The sequence below is a fragment of the Gopherus flavomarginatus genome, chromosome 1 (assembly GCF_025201925.1).
Source record: "Gopherus flavomarginatus isolate rGopFla2 chromosome 1, rGopFla2.mat.asm, whole genome shotgun sequence".
Taxonomy (NCBI): Eukaryota; Metazoa; Chordata; order Testudines; family Testudinidae; genus Gopherus; species Gopherus flavomarginatus.
In genome coordinates this window covers 141049021-141067812 of record NC_066617.1, presented here as the reverse complement: position 1 = coordinate 141067812, position 18792 = coordinate 141049021, and the positions used below count along the sequence as shown (strand labels likewise).

Genomic DNA, 18792 nt, shown 5'->3' with positions numbered 1-18792 from the left:
GACATATTACAATTAACTTTTTCAACCAGACTTCATTAGCTATTGTGTTTTGTTTTATTTATATGCTTGTCCAGCAGTAGTCAGTATAACTGATAATATCGTATTCTACAAATCAGTGGTGGATAGTTGAGTCTGATATGTTGGAGTTGTAATACGTGCTTGGCTGGAATCAAAACACTGCTGGTGAGGAAGAGAGAGGAGATGCCTCTGCTCACAGGTTATTAAGCAGCCAGTCCAGCACTGGCAACCGAACAAAATTTCCCAGGGCCTCGCCCAGTTGTTTTTCTTTCTCATACTTCAGCACGGCCTGTATGACTTCCCCCACGCTGTACCCCTTCTCCACTGCTATTGATGACAGTTGCTGAAGCTGTGAAATAAACAGAAGCAAAACGCAAGTATGATACATCATAAATGGGATATTTTAAAAGGGAGAAATGAAGGGCGAGGATGTTGGAGTACTTCTCCTTCACCTACTTCCATTCTACTCTCTTAGGTGTACAAGCCCAGTAATGGCCAGGTGCTGCGGGATGCTGACCTGTGAGGAATGATTAGAAGAGGCAAGTAGCTAGTCTGGCTAGGTCAGTTGTAAATAGGGACAAAATAATCCTCTACAAAATCCAAAAAGGAGAGACTTACTTAGTGTTAAATACCAAGGCATAATAACTAGAAAAAATGGGTTAAGGCTTACAAAGGGAAAATTTAGGCTGAATATCAGAAAAATCTTCATCAGTGGCTACTTTGTTGCAAACCCCCCACTTTCCTAACTAATTTGAGTAGTCCTATTGTCTTGAATGAGACTAAGTGCCTAAGCTGAGCAAGGTTTGGCCCAAAATACAAATGTGTGGGCTGTAGCGCCAAGTGATAACTTAATAGCATTATGATTCAAGAAAGGCATACAGTGTTTCTTGGCTTCTATCTCTGTAGGAAAAGAATTCGGCACCACTTTGTGTATCTATTATTTATTAAAAAGAAAATCAAGTTGTGTACTGGCAGCCAGGGAGAACAGGCATTGCTGGGCCACAGAAGAAGAAAATGAAATCACTTCTGGCAACGGTTTCTGAGTACCTGGCTGCATTTAAGTCATCCTGGTTCTAATTGGTTTTAGTATTCAGAAAAACAAAGGCAACTGAAAATGTGCCATATATTTTGCTTTGAAAAGTGTCTTGTTTTTAGATGTTTAAGGCTTTTCTTCCATACCATTTAGGATAGTATTGATGCTAAACAACATATCCAAAATACCCTGAAATACCCGGTTTGGTCAGAACCTGCTGTGGACATCGGATAGCTGAACCATTACCATCTGGCATGGAAGCAATTTTTTAAAATTTATAAATGGGTAATTATGCAGCTGACTATAGTTAAATACTTGGAGGCACTTTCAGAGAAAAATGTTTTCTTTTAATCATTTTTAAAATTAAAACATTGAAGGGAGTGGGGAGAAAATCAAATGCCAGAAAGCAAGGTTGATACATAGACAGTTTCTTACTAAAATGAAACATGACTGGAAAATCATAGTCAAGGTGGAAGGCTATTATTCCACCATGCTGAGGTATCAGAGCACATATCGCATTTAAGAACACCCACTGTTTGAACAGCACAAGGCAGAATGGAGCAGAATTTGGGAAGTAAATGTTAGGACTTGTGTATTCATATGCATTCACTCAGAATTTCTTCTATATCTTTAGCCAGTTCATAGTGAGTATGGCTGTGGTTTAGTGTCCACTGATGTCCATGGAAATCCTCTCATTGATCTCAATTGTTTTCAGATCAGGACCTAGGTTTTCAAGACTTGGAAAGATTTAGATCTGCATTTGAGCTTTGTGGCTATGTACTCTCTCTTCTACAAAATAAAAAAATTCAAAAACATTCCAATCCTAGGTTTTTTACTCAGGTTATAGAAATACAAGCTGAAAGACTTAGCACTGTTAACCTCAGTGCCAGCTTGCTCCCAGTAATCAATTATCCAGACTTTCTTCCATCTAGTTTTAAATGTCCCTAGAAATAAATGTCCAACACTTCCGTTGAGAGACTATTCCACAATTTAATTAGACTTGTCTGTCAGCAAATGCTGTATTTTCTTTTTCTTAATTTCTATGTATGTATGTGTATTTACATCCCTTGAAAAAAGGAGTCACTTACCCACAATAACTCCTCTTCTCTTACTGTATGGCCTCCACAGAGCCACAATGCAGGAGTCAAATGCCTAGACATTCAACCATGGAACTATATTTGAGCAGTAGCTGGCAGTTAGGGAGGGTGCACAATTCCCCCACTTCCAACGGTCCACAGAAAAAGGTCATACATATCCCATCCTTTCTAACTATCCTTCAGTTCTTGTCTACATCCAGAAGCCCTATTTGTAGGTGGGTTCTCTAACAAGACCTATTAAGAGTGGGGAAGGGAGGACAGTGTAGCTATATGGAGCCAATACATTCAGAGAACAAAAGTTACTATTGGTAAATAACTGGCTTTCTCCTTCATGACACTGCTTCTACAAATCCCCACTGTAAGAAATTAGGAGACAGTGACCTCCCTGAGGAGATGGACTGTGGAACACTATTAGCTGAACATTAAATGAGCACCAATCTTCCAAAACCAGCATCTGCTCTTGATGTGGCGTTGAGAGAAAAGTGATTCACAACGGTGTGGACCAAACTCCATGTAGCAGTCCTATTAATTTCAGACAAGGGCATATTGTTATACATGCTATTGAAGCCGCTATCCCCTACCTGATAAAACTCTGAGATGTTCCAGCACAGGGATATTAGGTAGTCTATAGCATGACTGGATTCATCTGGAGGCATGATGTCTTAGCAATTTAGCCAACTTTTCAGTCAAGATAGTTTGATCTGTAGAATTTTCTCCAAAGGCTAAATATATGTTCAACATTCTAAATAACTTAGGCCTGCTCATGTCCAGATGACATCACCTAGCAAATATCAGACAAGCCACGGATGGTTTATGTGATCACTTGTGATGATCAACATGTTTGGCTTTTGTGGGGGCTTCTTATATTTGCCAGTTGCAGAGCAGATGAAGAAATTTCATTCTAGTTTAACTGTTCCCAAGGGTTGCTCCCTGTCTCAATAGAGAGAACAAATATCCCCTTTGTTTGTCCACGTACTACATCATAAACAGAATGTATGAGAGAATCTGCACTGGCTGTCCTTTGATCTGTAGGAGACAGGATTTGAGAGCTGTCCTGATGGCTTTGAACTCTAGCAAGTTTATGGGGAGTTTTGCCTCCCAAGCTCTTCAAAACTATGAACAAACATTTTGAATGTGCTCCCAAACCCAGGTTTGAGTCATTTGTGCCTATCATTGTCTTCTGTCAGTCTGCTCCTCAGATATTCTCTGGCAATGTCCACTAAAGTAGAATGTCTTTCACCTGCTAAGTGGGGAAATATTATCATGTTCAATTTGTAAATGCTTGATTTGTTCATCCACAACCCTGCCTAGGAGATGACTAAGGTGCTGGATTCTATCAGGTTTAACACTAAATCTTCTAAACTACATTTGGTTAGACTGACTGCCTGGATGAGCTCTATGAACTGTCCTGGGGATAGGCAAGCTAGAACCTTGGTAGAATCTAGGGTAGCCTCTCTGAAGGCTAGAATTTAAACTAAGACTAATGCAGATTTTTCTTTAGTTACTCTCAGATCAAGATACTTGATACTACATAAACTCAGCCTTGTCCCAAGACCTGCAAGGAGCAAGAACGGCTGAGAATATCTCCCGGGCAGAGGGAAGGAATGTCTGTTTGGATTTTATTTTGGAAATATAACCACAGGGAGGAAAAGTTAGTTCACGCTGAACTTTGCCACAAGATTGTCTGTGGAGAGGTCTTTGCTACCTGAAGAAAGACTGGGAAAAAAAAAAAGCCCAAGGAGGGAGAATGTCGGTTTGTTATAAAAAGAACTCTGGAGATGTGACCTTTTTGTTAATTTGGCCTGCCACTTTCCCCAGCGGGGCTAGAGTGCCTTTTGGCCTCAATACAGTGACTGAGTCAGGGTGGCAGGCTGCCAGCACTGAAGAATTTAAGCAGCCGGTAGAAATTGACATTTCTAGCAACTTTCCTTGGAGTAGATCAAATTGATTAAGCCAAATAAGGGGAATAATTTTAAAATTGTAATTTAAAATCTGAACAGTGGTACATCAGAGATACTATTGGATGTGTTTGAAGTCTTGTGTTTTGGGGACTGTGTGTTTTTAGCCAGAGGGAGACAAAAAAAGGTGAGACTGTCAGGGCAAAACTGAAAGAAATGCTTCTTCTGACAAAGTCAGAATATTTCTTAAAATATATAGAAAATTCAATTAGTCTAGTAAGAATTAGCATGTAAAATTTGGAAACTAAATTCAGTTATGAAAATGTGAAATGGAGGATATTTTTTCTTGCTTTAAATGAAAATATATAAATCTAAATAAAGCGTTAACTAGCTACCAATGCCTCTGTAATACTAACAAATTGGAGAAAATATAAAGGGAAATAACAAATGACTAGGGAAATGGAGAGATTGATTTATGAGGACAGATTGAAAAAAACCTATTTACTTATACCCTGGCTAAGTAACAGTTCTGAGGGGACTTGATTAAAGTCCTCAAATATTTGAAGGGTGCAAATACCAAGGGGCGAGAAGAATTATTTAAGATAATACAAAGAGGTAAAACTTAGTAGAGCTATGACATTAAAGTGTCACTGTCAACTCAAAATTGACCCATAATTTAGATTTTGTAAAGACAGACCTATAAAACCTAAGATCAATATGAATGTTTCCATTTCTTTGTTCTTAAACTTCCTATGTATACAGAGCAAACTGCAGCAACCTGAAAGTGAAATCTACTATAAATAACACTAAAACTGATTTTCATTGTCCAAGGTGAGAGTAGGGTGGCCACTGCCACATCCCCAGAATATCAGACATTCCAGTATTTCTGGGAACAGCGTGGACCTGCCACTGCCAGCATGACCTTGCATACACAGTGTGCACAAGGTCATGCTGCACAAAAGATGCCATTTTTCACAGCCCATCATCCCACCACATGCACATGGTATGTGCAAGGTCATGTCGTTGGGGGCAGGACGACATGCTCTGAAAATTGGCAATCTCTGTGTGTCCACTGACTTCACATGAAAATACCAGACAAAACTGGTCCAGGTCTAAATCACTATCGGATAGGGGACATTACTTTAGGAAACCAAGACTGTAGAGCTGAAAACCAGACTAATGGCCTTTCTAAGTGAAAGAAATACAAAAGGTAAACAAAGCACATAAAGTGAAAAGTAATTTGGATTTTAAACTTTTTCACTATTAATAATCTAAGGTTGGTAATTTAGGGAAAGAAATTTGATTGTCCACAATATGTAACTTTTAAATTGTCAAGTGTCCCTTTATAATAAATAATAATAATTAATTATCTACTCTTATATAGCACTTTTCATCAGTGGATCTCAAGGTGCTTTACAAAGGAGGTTAATTTAATAAAATATATCATAAAATGGAATATCATGAAAAAGTTCTTAATTGTATTAATCTGTGGAACTAAGGGAAGTGGTGGAAGTAAAATCACTTGGGTCATGTAAAACTAGGCTGAAAGTAGTGGAGAGTGCACCATACAGAACAATTCTTCACTGACAGGGGGATGGAGTAGATGGCATAATAGCCTTTTCCACCTCTAATGTTTATGATGGTGTTACTTTATAAAGGCAATAGCACCATCAGTAACACTTTGAGTACTATTTTAGTAAGAGAAAAGGCCAGAAATTCAGTTTTCCTTAGAACAAAAGCTTTATATCACGAGATAGTAAAACACTGAAGAAAGAACTTAAATCCCACCAGGGCCTAAAGTCCCTGCCCATTACCCAATTACGTCATTGCTTACCTTATTCAGAAACTCATCATCCTCATCCAAGAAATACAATACAGGCACATTTGTCTGAGAGGCTGCTACCCACTGGAGGAGTGCTTGGAGCTGTTTGTTATGTAAGCTCTCGGAAGGATTCTGATTCATCACTACCACTTTGCGACCAGATGCACTGTCTTCACCTGATCCAAGCTCAGCCTCAGCAGTTCCTGTGCACTTGGAATCCACAGATCCTGTGCCATCTTCCCTGTCCTCTATCTCTGCTAGAGCAGACTCTGGGTTGCTGTATTTGGCTATCATAAGACACAACTTTGTCACTGTATCCACCAAACTGTCAATAAATTGCCCACTTCCCCCCTCTTTTCCACTTATGTCAAACTGATCAGTAATCATTTTTGTCAGTCCAGATATAGCCTCTTCACAGGACTGTTCAACTTCTGAAAGGGCATGTCCCTCAGAGCTTTTGCCAAGATTCCTATTTGTTTCATCCATCATGGAATTTCCTTGTTGGCCTTCTATTTTGCAACCAGTCTCATTTATTAATTTTCGGATAAGCATTAATATGACACTGGACATGTCATTTTCAGGGTTCTGTTTTTGAAGTTCTGACTTCTGGGAACCTGATTCGTCACTTTGTTTTGATGGATCCTGATCTTTTGCTGAAGATGGCCTGAAACTACTGCAACCACCTTTTTCATGGGATTCATGCGAGAGGAATCCAAATGAAGTGGTACCTGCTTTGTTAGTTTTGCCCCCTTCAGCTGTGCCCTTGCCTGCATTCTCCTGTTGGATTAGATGATACTGTATCAGCAATAGTGCAGTCACAATCAGATCTTTTGCCCATGCATCTCCAGAGATTTTGGTCATGTTCTGAATTTCTGAACTCAAGTGTGGATTTTCTGGAGGTTTAGGTTCAGCTTCCCTTGCTGAAGGCTGAGACTTCGAGCATCTGTTGCATTTTTGTTGGTTTTGATGCCATAGAGTAAGCCCATGCTTAATTATGTGGTTACCTACTGTTTCTGCACAGGTCATTTCTTTTTCTTTCTCTTTGGTAACTGTTTCAGTTTTTGTTGCTGAAAACCTCAAGTTCTGAGCCTTTGCATCTGCTGCTCGTGAGCCCGTCTTCACAGATGCATACGCAAGGCTTTGAGACTGGGACTTATCTCCTGCTGGTTTTTGCACTATTAAGGTAGTATGTAAACGATTCAGCATTGCTTGTACTATTTCTGCAGCCTTATGACTTCCTTGACTGAATAGGCTCCGCTTCACTGCAGAAACAAAATCTGAGTCAGTCATGAGTGTCCCTGTGACATTGTGTAAATTTTTCATACAGGAGTCTATTAAGTCTGAAACTACCTCCTTGGAGTGCTTTAGTATCACCTTTTTCAGCACCACGCAAGCTATGCTTGAGTCATTCACTTCAACTTTCATGGTCTTCATAACTGAGACCATCATATCTGAAACCACGTTATTGGCATAAACCAGAATCCCTTTGCTTAAAGTATTCGTAAATTCATCTGGGCCAAAGCGTTTTTTATGATGGCATGTTCTGTTCTCACTGTGTGCTGACCTTCTTTCTTGACTCTGCTCATTTCTAGTTGAAGATTGTTCGTCTACTTCTTTATAAAAAAATGTTTTCCTCTTGGAAGATGGATTCCCTTCATATTTGGTTTCCTTCATATTAATATGAGTTGTATTCTCTGATGGATTATTTTTTCCTTCATCTGTGCCCACTCCACTAGACTTGTGACCTGGTTCCCCAAGAGAGGCAAAAAGTGATTTGTGTATGCACTTATCGGTGCCATCTGTCTTGTCATTAATCTCTTTACGTGCCATTGCAATGACAAGGTTAGAGAGTCTGTTAACATAAAAAGAGACTTCATCCACACCTTGCTTGGTATCTGCAGAAGTTAGCTGACTCTCTTTGTCTTTTGGTTCCTTTTGACTTGAGGTGGATTTCATCTCCATATGAAAATCGGGAGACCCATTGTTGGATCTAACATCCATGCTAAACTGCTCATCATAGACACTGAAACCACCTGGTGAGGGTGCATTGCGCATTTGGATGCTCTGCCCACCTATTGATGGTTCCCTTGAGTTCTCATAAGTCTTTTGTTTACTAGTAGACTTCAGCACATCCTGGATTCCAAGTGCACACCTTTCGAGATCTTTTCGGAGCCAGGTCAAGACTTTGAGGGGATCAGATGCAGCTTGTTTGAAAAATGTTGCTGAATCAGTCTAAGGATTGAAACAAATCACAAATTTACAACGGTTTATTTCCCCAATATTCATATTCCCTTGGTACAAAGATCTTGCTCAATCCAAGGCAGTCTATAAAAAACTAATGCAACTCTCATCAGCCTTGCCTACGCCAGAAAAATCAATACTTATATTTTAGCAACTGCCAGCAGTGATGCAGCTCAACCTGTGGTAGAACCAACATAAGTGCTAGAGAGCAGACATGCTGACATTTTTACTAGCCTGGCATGAAACCCTGTTCTACACCCGCGGCTTAGCACTAGTGCAGCTGCAACATGGACACTAACTCTTCTTGTGTAGAAGCACCCATTGATGTGAATAGTCAGACTCTCACTGACTTCAGTGAAAGTTGGATCAGGTCCTACACTAGTATGTAGTCTGGCCTCTTTCTTCTGTATGGATTACATAGTAAAGAAAAATGTAAATGACAAGGACTAATGAATGGATGTAAAAACTGGATGTTTTAACAACTGTGGAGAGAGAAGCAAAAGAAAAGATACATCTGAGTTTAATCTCTTGTGAATGAACAAATCAAGGATCCAAATGTCATGTCTGGGGATTTGTCCTGCTTTAAACAGGGGGCTGGCCTAGATGACCTCCTGAGGTCCCTTCCAACCCTGATATTCAGTGATTTTTGGGGGGCAGGGATAGCTCAGTGGTTTAAGCATTGACCTGCTAAACTGAGAATTGTGAGTTCAATCCCTGAGGGGGCCGTTTAGGGATCTGGGGCAAAATCAGTACTTGGTCCTACTATTGAAGGTCGGAGGCTGGACTCAAAATGACATTTTTAGGGTCCCTTCCAGTTCTATGAGATAGGTAATCTCCATATATTATTATTATGTATCAATCACTTGAGTTTTCAAGAAATACATTGTCTTTTAAAGATCAGAGATTGCTCTTTGCTTTACCCTTCCAGCACTGAGGATGAGTTTTCTTGTTGTCTGAGAACAGCAACAAAGGAATGACATTTAGCAAATTTAATCTTATTTCCTCTGTCCCTCTGACATGTACTTGCTTTGTGTGTGTATCTGATGTCATCTTATTTTAGCTCACTCACTCTCATGAAAAGGATCTACTATTGTCAGTTAGAGGCCAGTATTTGTGAAGCTGAAGGGCTAGTGTTCTCATCACTACTCCACCAGCATTGGTGTCATTTATCTAGTAGCTGTTCACAGCACAGAGGCTGTTTAACTACTTTTTCCCTCTTAAACCACTTTGATGGAGAGGAATAGAACAATCACAGCCATAATGAATAGCCAGAGAACTATCCCATTAGACCATCTGGATATCCCCTCAGCTTCAAAGGGAGGAACTTGATGTGGACCTGATAGTTTCCCCCCATCAAGAATGAAAGAAATATATAGCAGCTGTACTCTTGTTGCTGTTCAATTTAAAATAATAATAATAATAATAATAATAATAAATTAATAGTTGATAATTAATAATGTCCAGTAATTTTAACATGCTTAAATCTCTAGCAATTATGACAACAGGATGGAGGAAATGATGGTTTAATTAATGTATCTGCCTCAAGACTGCAGCTGTTCCATTGTGCGTGCATTCTACATTTTTGTCATCACTGATGTGACTCACTATGTCTACGTGTAGTGTACAGAAGCTAGAAGATATATGACAAACTGTCATCTCATCCTTGTATTATAGCAAAAGAACATCTCTTTGGGATGCATAATATATTTTATCTGACTGCATGATTGGGTGGGAGAAGGGATGTAATATTTAGACCCAATAAACCCCTGAAGCCTGGACAACAGCAGACTTCAGCCCCACAATATCGCCTACATAAAAGAACTCCAGAGTGTCAGTCCAGGATACAACCTCAGCTACACCAGGACCAAGAGGCCTACACTCCTATAGAGAGAGACAGAGTGGTGAACAGATAGCAATATCACAAACTGAAACCTACTAAACCTATTGGCATTACAGAGAACTTTACAAACCTTTGCCAGTTTCACACTGCTCTTTACTGCCATCCTTATCTGTGAGTCAGATAAAGCCAAAACTTTCATCAAAACGCAGTGTGCACAACTACATTAATCTGAATTCACAGAAAATTGGTATGAACCCAGGCAAACTAAAATCAACAAGAATCTCACAGCTTCAGTCAGGATTCTTGAGTTCTGTTTCTGAATGTTGCCACTGGCTCTGTGTCAGCCCAATTCTGCCAAACTTACTCAAACTGAAGTATACTTTATTTTGTAAGAGATTCCACACCCAGGAAAGGCAGTTCCTAGGTCATACTGGTGTAAATCCAGAGTAACTGATAAATTCAGTGGATTTAGTCTGGACTCACACAGATATGGTTGAAAGCAGAATCTGGCCCATTGACTCTGGTGGAGTTACTTTGGATGTGTTCCAGTGTAAAAGAGCACAATTTAGCCCTAAATAATATTTATATGTATCTTTCACTTTATACACTGCATCTATCAACAACTCTCTCAGTATCTTTATTTTAAGAACAACTACCATAATCAAATTCACATAATTTGAAGATGGTACATACCTCTTATCTTATCCATAATCTTTACCATACTTTAGCAAGCTAAAACACATTGTTGGTATTTCTAACAACAGGTGCTCGTGATGTCACGACATTCTGGGAACAAAAGCTGGATAAACAAATCACAACTAATAACTTATTTGACAAATGTATTGAACAAATCTATGGTTCTGGTCAGAAATACTGCTTTTGGGGAACTTCTGTATGAACAAACTTTTCTTGCATGAATGTTTGTAAAACGCTAATAAAAAGGGAGGTGAACAAAGTTAAAAATAAATTCTCATTTGATCTCAGCACAACATTTGTGAATAAATTTTTTCACTATTCACCCAGAGCAAGAGAGTGTCGTCGTACCCTCTGTTTTCTTCTAGTATATGATCTATAACCAAATTTATCATCAAGATGATTAATTATGAACATTCAGCAACTGACTTTTCATTGAGATTAAACCAACATCAGCTGTAAAGCCAACACTTAAGGCACAGTGTTGAGAGATGCATAACAGCTCTCTGAATTTGGCCCCTAGCATCAACCTAGATATTCCTGGCTTGTGCCAAAGACTACATTATACAATATTGCTAGATAGAATTGGTTGTGAATTTTTGGATAATTTGGTTTTCACTGGAAAATGCCGATTTGTCAAAACTGAAACTTTTCATAGGAATGTACCAGTTTTGACAAAACTTGCCTTGGGAAAAGTTTTGCAGGTCCAGGGTGGAGTTTCTGGTTGAAACCACAGTAAGATATACAGATATAGAAACATGACAGAGGAGGGATTTTTACCTGTCTCTCCCACATCCCAGATGCATGCCTTAACAACTAGACTACTCTGAGGTCCCACTCTTGTGGTCTGTTTTTTCATGAAAAACTTCAAAAAGTCTCAGGTTTTGTCCCAATGTGGAACAGGAACATTTTCAAAGTCTCAAAATTTTTCACAGGACAGGAAAATCATCCCCACCATTCTCACCTGCTCTGCTAGTGAAACCTTAATTGGCCTAGGAAAAAACATGCAATATTTTACTTTGGAAGATAAGGTAATGTCTATACCAAATGAAAATTTCTAGTTCCCATTTTCTCGAATGGTAACTTTACATTATTTACAATATATGGAGCTGAACACTGATTTCTCTCATTTGGAGAGTAAATCCCATACTGTAAGGGACCAGTAACTACCATATATGGCCTGGTCCACACTACGCTGTTAAATCGATTTTAACAGCGTTAAATCGATTTAACGCTGTACCCATCCACACCACAATGCACTTTAAATCGATTTAAAGGGCTCTTTAAATCAATTTCTGTACTCCTCCCCAATGAGAGGAGTAACGCTAAAATCGATATTAGCATATCGATTTAGGGTTAGTGTGGCTGCAAATCGAAGTTATTGGCCTCCGGGCAGTATCCCACAGTGCACCAGTGGCCGCTCTGGACAGGTAACTGAACTCTAATGCACTGGCCAGGTATACAGGAAAAGCCCTGCGAATTTTTGAATTGCATTTCCTGTTTGGCCAGCATGGAGCTCTCATCAGCACAGGTGACCACGCAGAGCTCATCAGCACAGGTAACAATGCAGTCTCCTGAGAATAGAAAAAGAGCACCAGCATGGACCGCACGAGAGGTACTGGATCTTATTGCTATATGGGGAGAGGATTCAGTGCTAACAGAACTACGTTCCAAAAGATGAAATGAAAAAATATTTGAAAAAATTTCCAATACCATGAGGGAGAGAGGCCACACTAGGGACTCAGTGCAGTGCAGAGTGAAAGTGAAGGAGCTCAGACAAGCCTACCAGAAAACCAAAGCAGCAAACGGAAGATCCGGATCAGGGCCAAAAACATGCCGCTTCTACGCTGAGCTGCATGCAATTTTAGGGGGCTGCGCCACCACTACCCCCACCCCTTGTCCGTGGATTCTGAGGTGGGGGGTTATAATCTCAACCATGGATGAGGATTCAGCAGAGGGGGAAGATGAAGAGGAGGAAGAGCTTGCAGAGAGCACACAGCACTCCATTCTCCCCAACAGCCAGGAGCTTTTTATGACCCAGACGGAATTACCGTCCGAGCCCTCCCAAGCCACTAGCCCAGACAGTGAAGCCATGGAAGCGATCTCTGGTGAGTGTACCTTTGTAAATATAAAACATAGTTTAAAAGCAAGCGTTTTTTAATGATTGATTTGCCATGAGGGCCTGGCATGTATTAGCAGGCATTAAAGTTACTGGAACAGTTTGTTAACATGTCTGGGGATGGAGCGGAAATCCTCCAGGGACATCTCCATGAAGCACTCCTGGAGGTACTCCAAAAGCCTTTGCAGAAGGTTTCTGGGCAAGGCAGCCTTGTTCCGTCCACCATGGAAGGACACTTTACCATGCCATGCATGTAGCAAGTAATCGGGTATCATTGCATGACAAAGCCTAGCTGCGTAAGGTCCCGGTGATTGCAGGCATTCAAGAAACATCCGTTCTTTATCTCGCTCTGTTATCCTCAGCAGAGTGATATCGTTCATGGTAACCTGGTTGAAATTAAGGAATTTTATTAAGGGGACAGAGCTGGCCATTCCTACTGGGCTGCTTGCCTGTTGCTTAAAAGAAATCCTTCCTTGCAGGTAGCCAAGCGGGGGGAGGGGAAGGGGGTTAATGGCGCTGAGCTTTTTAGCAGGAATCTTCTCAGCTACCAGCCACGTGGTGGTGGTGGGAGGTGGGAGGAGAAAGTGGGGGTGATTAGTGGTGATCTTCCATTATACCAGCCATGCGGTGGGGGGAGGGGTAAAGCAATTCCAGGGTTAGGGTTAGGGTTTGGCGTCTGCTGCTCCTTGTTAAAGAAGCAGCACAGGGAGAAGCTATATGCCTCTTTGTATGGCTTACCATGACCGCATGCAAGCTGAATTGTGATGCCCGGACCTGCGTCTGTGTTGTTCTGTTACACCACAGCCGCAGGCACTTAATACTAAAAGAATCCAAATGCGACCTTGTAGTGCTATGTAAGGTGAATAGTGTTGTTCACTGTGAAAGAGTATAACCATTGTTCTGTGAAATGTATCTTTTATAATCCTTCTATCACTATTTTCCCCCACTCAGGCAGCTGCAAATTTTTCAAGCCTCCCTACTCCATCCCGAAGGCTAGCTCAGATAAGGTGGAGGAAGAAGAGGACACGAGATGAAATGTTCAAAGAAATCATGGCAGTAACTTGCAATGAAAGAGCTCATCTGGGGGAGTGGAAGGATGTGGTAGCAAAGTACAGGAAAGATGCCAGTGAATGTGAGGACAGGAGGGACCAACGTGAGAATAGGAGGGACGAACATGAGGATAGGAGAGACACTCGAGATGAGAGGTGGCGGCAGGAAGATCAGAGGTGTAGGCAAGAAGATCAGCGGTGGCGGGATGCAACGCTGGAGCTGCTGCGTGATCAAACTGACATCCTCCGATATCTGGTGAATCTTCAGGAAGAGCAGTGGGGTCACAGAGTGCCACTCCAGCCCATGTTTAACCACCCTCAGTACTCACCATGTTCCATATCTTCCACACCCAGATGTGTAAGAACACATGGGGGAAGGCTTTCTGCACCTGCCCACTCCACCCCCGTGGACAGTCCAACCAAAAGGCTGTCATTACATTGAAATGTCCTTAATGGCCTTTTTCTTCCCTCCTATCCTCCTCCCAAACCACACCCGGGATACCTTGTTAATTCTCTGCCTCTTTTTATAATTACATGCTTTTTAAACGATAGTGACTTTATTTCCATAAGCAAGCTGTAATCGAAGGGGGAGGGTGGGTTGGATACAGGGAATGACTTTTTATAAAGAATACATGCTTTTTAAACGATAGTAACTTTATTTCCAGAAGCAAGCTGTAATCGAAGGGGGAGGGTGGGTTGCTTACAGGAGGAGTTAATAAAGGGGGGGGAGGTTCATGAAGGGGAAACAAACACAGCAGTCACACCGTACCCTGGCCCGTGATGAAACTCGTTTTCAAGGCTTCTCTGATGCGCACCGCTTCCTGGTGAGCTCTTCTAATCGCCCTGGTGTCTGGCTGTGCGTAATCAGTGGCCAGGTGATTTGCCTCAGCCTCCCACCCTGCCATAAAGGTCTCCCCCTTACTTTCACAGAGATTGTGGAGCACACAGCAAGCAGCAATTACAAAGGGGACACTGGTTTGGCTGAGGTCTGAGCGAGTGAGTAACGTTCACCAGCGGGCTTCTAAACGGCCAAATGCACATTCTACCACCATCCTGCACATGCTCAGCCTGTAGTTGAACAGCTCCTGACCACTGTCCAGGCTGCCTGCGTAAGGCTTCATGAGCCATGGCATCAAAAGGTAGGCTGGGTCCCCCAGGATAACAACCAGGCATTTCAACATTCCCAACTGTTATTTTCTGGTCCGGGAAGTAAGTCCCTTGCTGCAGCCATTTAAACAGAGCAGTGCTTCTGAAGACGCGAGCATCATGAACCCTTCCTGGCCATCCCACTTGGATGTTGGTGAAACGTCCCTTGTGATCCACCAGTGCTTGCAGCACCATTGAAAAGTACCCCTTGTGGTTTATGTACTGGGTGCCCTGGTGCTCTGGTGCCAAGATAGGGATATGGATTCCATCTATCACCCCCCCACAGTTAGGGAATCCCATTGCAGCAAAGCCATCCACTATGACTGGCACGTTTCCCAGAGTCACAACCTTTCGTAGCAGCAGCTTAATGATTGCTTTAGCTACTTGCAACACAGCAGCCCCCACAGTAGATTTTCCCACTCCAAATTCATTCCTGACTGACCGGTAGCTGTCTGATGTTGCAAGCTTCCAGAGGGCTATTGCCACTCGCTTCTCCACTGTGAGGGCTGCTCTCATCTTGGTATTATGGCGGTTCAGGGCAGGGGAAAGCAAGTCACAAAGTTCAAAGAAAGTGCTTTTATGCATGCGAAAGTTTCGCAGCCACTGCAAATCGTCCCACACCTGCAAAACTATGCGGTCCCACCAGTCTGTGCTTGTTTCCCGGGCCCAAAATCGGCGTTCAATGGGCAGAACCTCCCCCATTACCAGCAGGAGCTCCAAAGCGCGGGGACCCCCGGTTAGGGAGAAATCAGTGTCCATGTCCTCATCACTCTCGTCGCCGCACTGATGTAGCTGCCGTAGCTGCTGTAGCTGCCTCCTCCTCTCCTGCATTTGCAGTTCATGGTTCACCATAGACAGCACGAGAATGCGTGAGGTGTTTACAACGTCCACGATTGCGCTATTGAGCTGAGCATGGTCCATGCTTGCTGTGCTATGGCGTTTGCTCAGTTCACCCAGTAAAAAAGGCGCGAAATGGCTGTCTGCTGCTTTCAGGAAGGGAGGGGTGAGGCTGTACCCAGAACCACCCGCGACAATGATTTTTGCCCCATCAAGCACTTGAGTATTAACCCAGAATTCCAAGGGTCAGGGAAGACTGCTGGAACTGTGGGATAGCTACAGGATAGCTACCCATAGTGCAACGCTCCGGAAATCGATGGTAGCCTAGGACCATGGACGCACACCGCCGAATTAATGTACCTACTGTGGACGCATAAAATCGACTTTATAATATCTATTTTATAAAACCGGTTTAAGTTAATTCGATATTATGCTGTAGTGTAGACGTACCCTGAGAGAGACAAAGACCTTGCTACTTCCAAGGTATCAAACATATAGAATAAAACCATTCAAATGAATCCAAACTTGTAATATAACAGTGCAAATATCTGGCATTTTTGATGACATGACTGAAAATCTAATTGCAATGTAGAATGCCCTGTTTACTAACAAAGTCATTGGGAAAAACATTTACCTTTCTTTAATATATCCACACAGAGACAAATCACTTTTCATGCTCTGTATGGTATATTTTTGGTTATTTTTGCAGACTGTTCTTTTTATGAAAATAGATTTATAAAATAATTTAAAAAAACCAACACATTTCTTACTGTCCAGTTCTGTTCTTCTCCGCCTCCTGGAGTATAGCGATCCACTTTACAGAGTCCACTCTGGCTCTGTAACCAGTCAATGTTGTCAGTCATCTGTGATGAAGTAGAAAGAAAACCAAAATCAGAGGCACGGATATGAAAGGTGAAGAAATGTGGACAATGCTGGGGATAGTCAATGATGATCTACAGTAGAGATATCCAAAATGCGATCTCTTGATACCACATTATCCTTCACCACTCCAGAGATAATCTCAGACCAGTACCCTACTGCAGAGGTGCTGGAACAATTTGTATAGTGGGGGTGCTGAGAGCAATTGAACCAAACTGTGAACCCTGTATATAATGGAAACCACTTCAAGCTAGAGGGTGCTGCAGCACCCACCGCACCTCTAGTTCCAGCACCTATGCCCTACCATACAGTAGAAGATAATGGTAGCAATAAACTGAAGAAAAAACAAAGACAATTCTTTGCCCACACTAAATTCTTTTAGCTACAGAAACTTTAGGTGTTACTTGACATTTCATAAAATACATTTTCAGATAGAAATCAAAGGCTACGTCTTCAGTACTGGCCGTATCGGTGGGTAGCAATGGATTTCTCGGGGATCAATATATTGCGTCTCATCGATCCCCGAACGAGCTCCTGTTGAATCCTGAACTCCACCAGTGCAAACGGCGGTAGCAGAGTCGACAGGGGGAGCCACAGATGTCGATCCTGTGCCGTGAGGATGGTAGGTAACTCGATCTAAGATACTTCGACTTCAGCTACGCTATTCACGTAGCTGAAGTTGCGTATCTTAGATCGATTTCCCCCCCTCGTGTAAATCAGCCCAAAATGTCAAGATAGCAATGTCCCTATAAGCACAATTTTGCAGAGGGGAATGCAGGTATGGCACAATGGATTTTGACAGGCATTGAGAGTTATATACTATAATTAGGATTTTCAAAGGCAATTCAGTGAGAGTTGGGCACCTAACTCCCTTAGGATTTTTAAAAGCCCCAGTCTGACAAAGGATACAATTGCCAGAAAACAGAACCATGATTGTGTAAGAGAAGACTGCAAAATTTGAAAATCCAGACAATTGAAAATATTACACAAATGCTCACAAAGAGCAGAAAGAACTAATCTAATCCTTGTGTTCAAGACACTTCTCCCAACATTTTCAGAGCTGAGTTTTAATGAAAATAAGGTTCAAACAGAATTAATGAACTCACCGTTTTCTAGGACACGTTCTGAGACCCAAGGAAAGTCTCTGAAAAATTGTGATTTGTCCTCACAATTTCTGAGAATTGCTCCCATAGGCAGCCATATAAAATCAGAACCTATAAAGGGCGAAGAAAAATATCTGATTTTGAGACATCTTTGTAAAGTGGCAGCATCAATTTCCTGTTTTCCATCCAGCCTGCAAAACTCTTTGTGACTAGAAATATCACCATATACTTGAGAACATTAAAAACCACTTATTGCAGTAGTGTCAGCTATTTAAAGGTCATTGGATGCCAGAAATAAAATCTGAGGAGTGGGGGGAATAGAAAGAAAATTAAACATTTCAGGACTAAACTCTTAACCTTTCAAATACTGTTTATGCTGCAGTGAAAAAAACAAAACAAAACAAAATAGCAACAAGTAGCAAGGCTGGAAAAACTGCAGAATAATACAGAAATGGTTCAGATGTAAATAATAATTAATTGGGTATGGTCAAGGTCCCATGTACCCTGTAGCTGTGGACTTGTTGCAGCCTTATGCTCCAGAGTTCTAACCCTTATGCTTGTGAAGACAGCTTTCCGATTTGAACAGCGTGTACAGCGGCACAGTCATGTCCTTCTACAGTGTGAGTCTCCACACATCCTGAAATCACAGCTCTGTTAATCTGGAAATCTAATTATGCAAAGTTGTTCACTATTACATTGCTGATCATTTTCACATCCAACTAATATGCTTATTTCAAACGTTAACTTGCCTCCAACACCTTGTCAGCTGCCTAAAGCTTCAAATGCCTCCTATCCAATTTCCAAAACTTCCCGCTTACCCCTGAACTTTTTTAAGGGCTCGTCCTGATGAACAGTTAGCATGCAGCAAACTAGGGTGTAAATCTACAGTGCTGTGCACTCACTGCCTGTAAGGACCCTGCTGCTGTGCACTAGAAGTGTGATAGGATCTACTCTGCTTTGAAACAGAGGGACATCAACGTGCAAGGGGAAACTTTTAGTATGTGGTAACAGGGTCCA

The 18792-nt window shown here is 41.6% G+C and overlaps 1 protein-coding gene across 1 annotated transcript; it reads right to left on the bottom strand.

Moving 5' to 3' along the window:
* Nucleotides 1-211: 211 nt before the first annotated feature.
* AKAP3 (A-kinase anchoring protein 3) lies at nt 212-16659 on the bottom strand. The gene is made up of 3 exons (XM_050965542.1): nt 16564-16659; nt 5881-8100; nt 212-367 (listed from the first exon to the last, which is right to left on the bottom strand). Exons 1-3 carry the CDS (start codon nt 16654-16656, stop codon nt 212-214), a joined length of 2469 nt encoding a protein of 822 aa, XP_050821499.1. The 5' UTR covers nt 16657-16659.
* Between the last annotated feature and the right edge of the window lie 2133 nt (nt 16660-18792).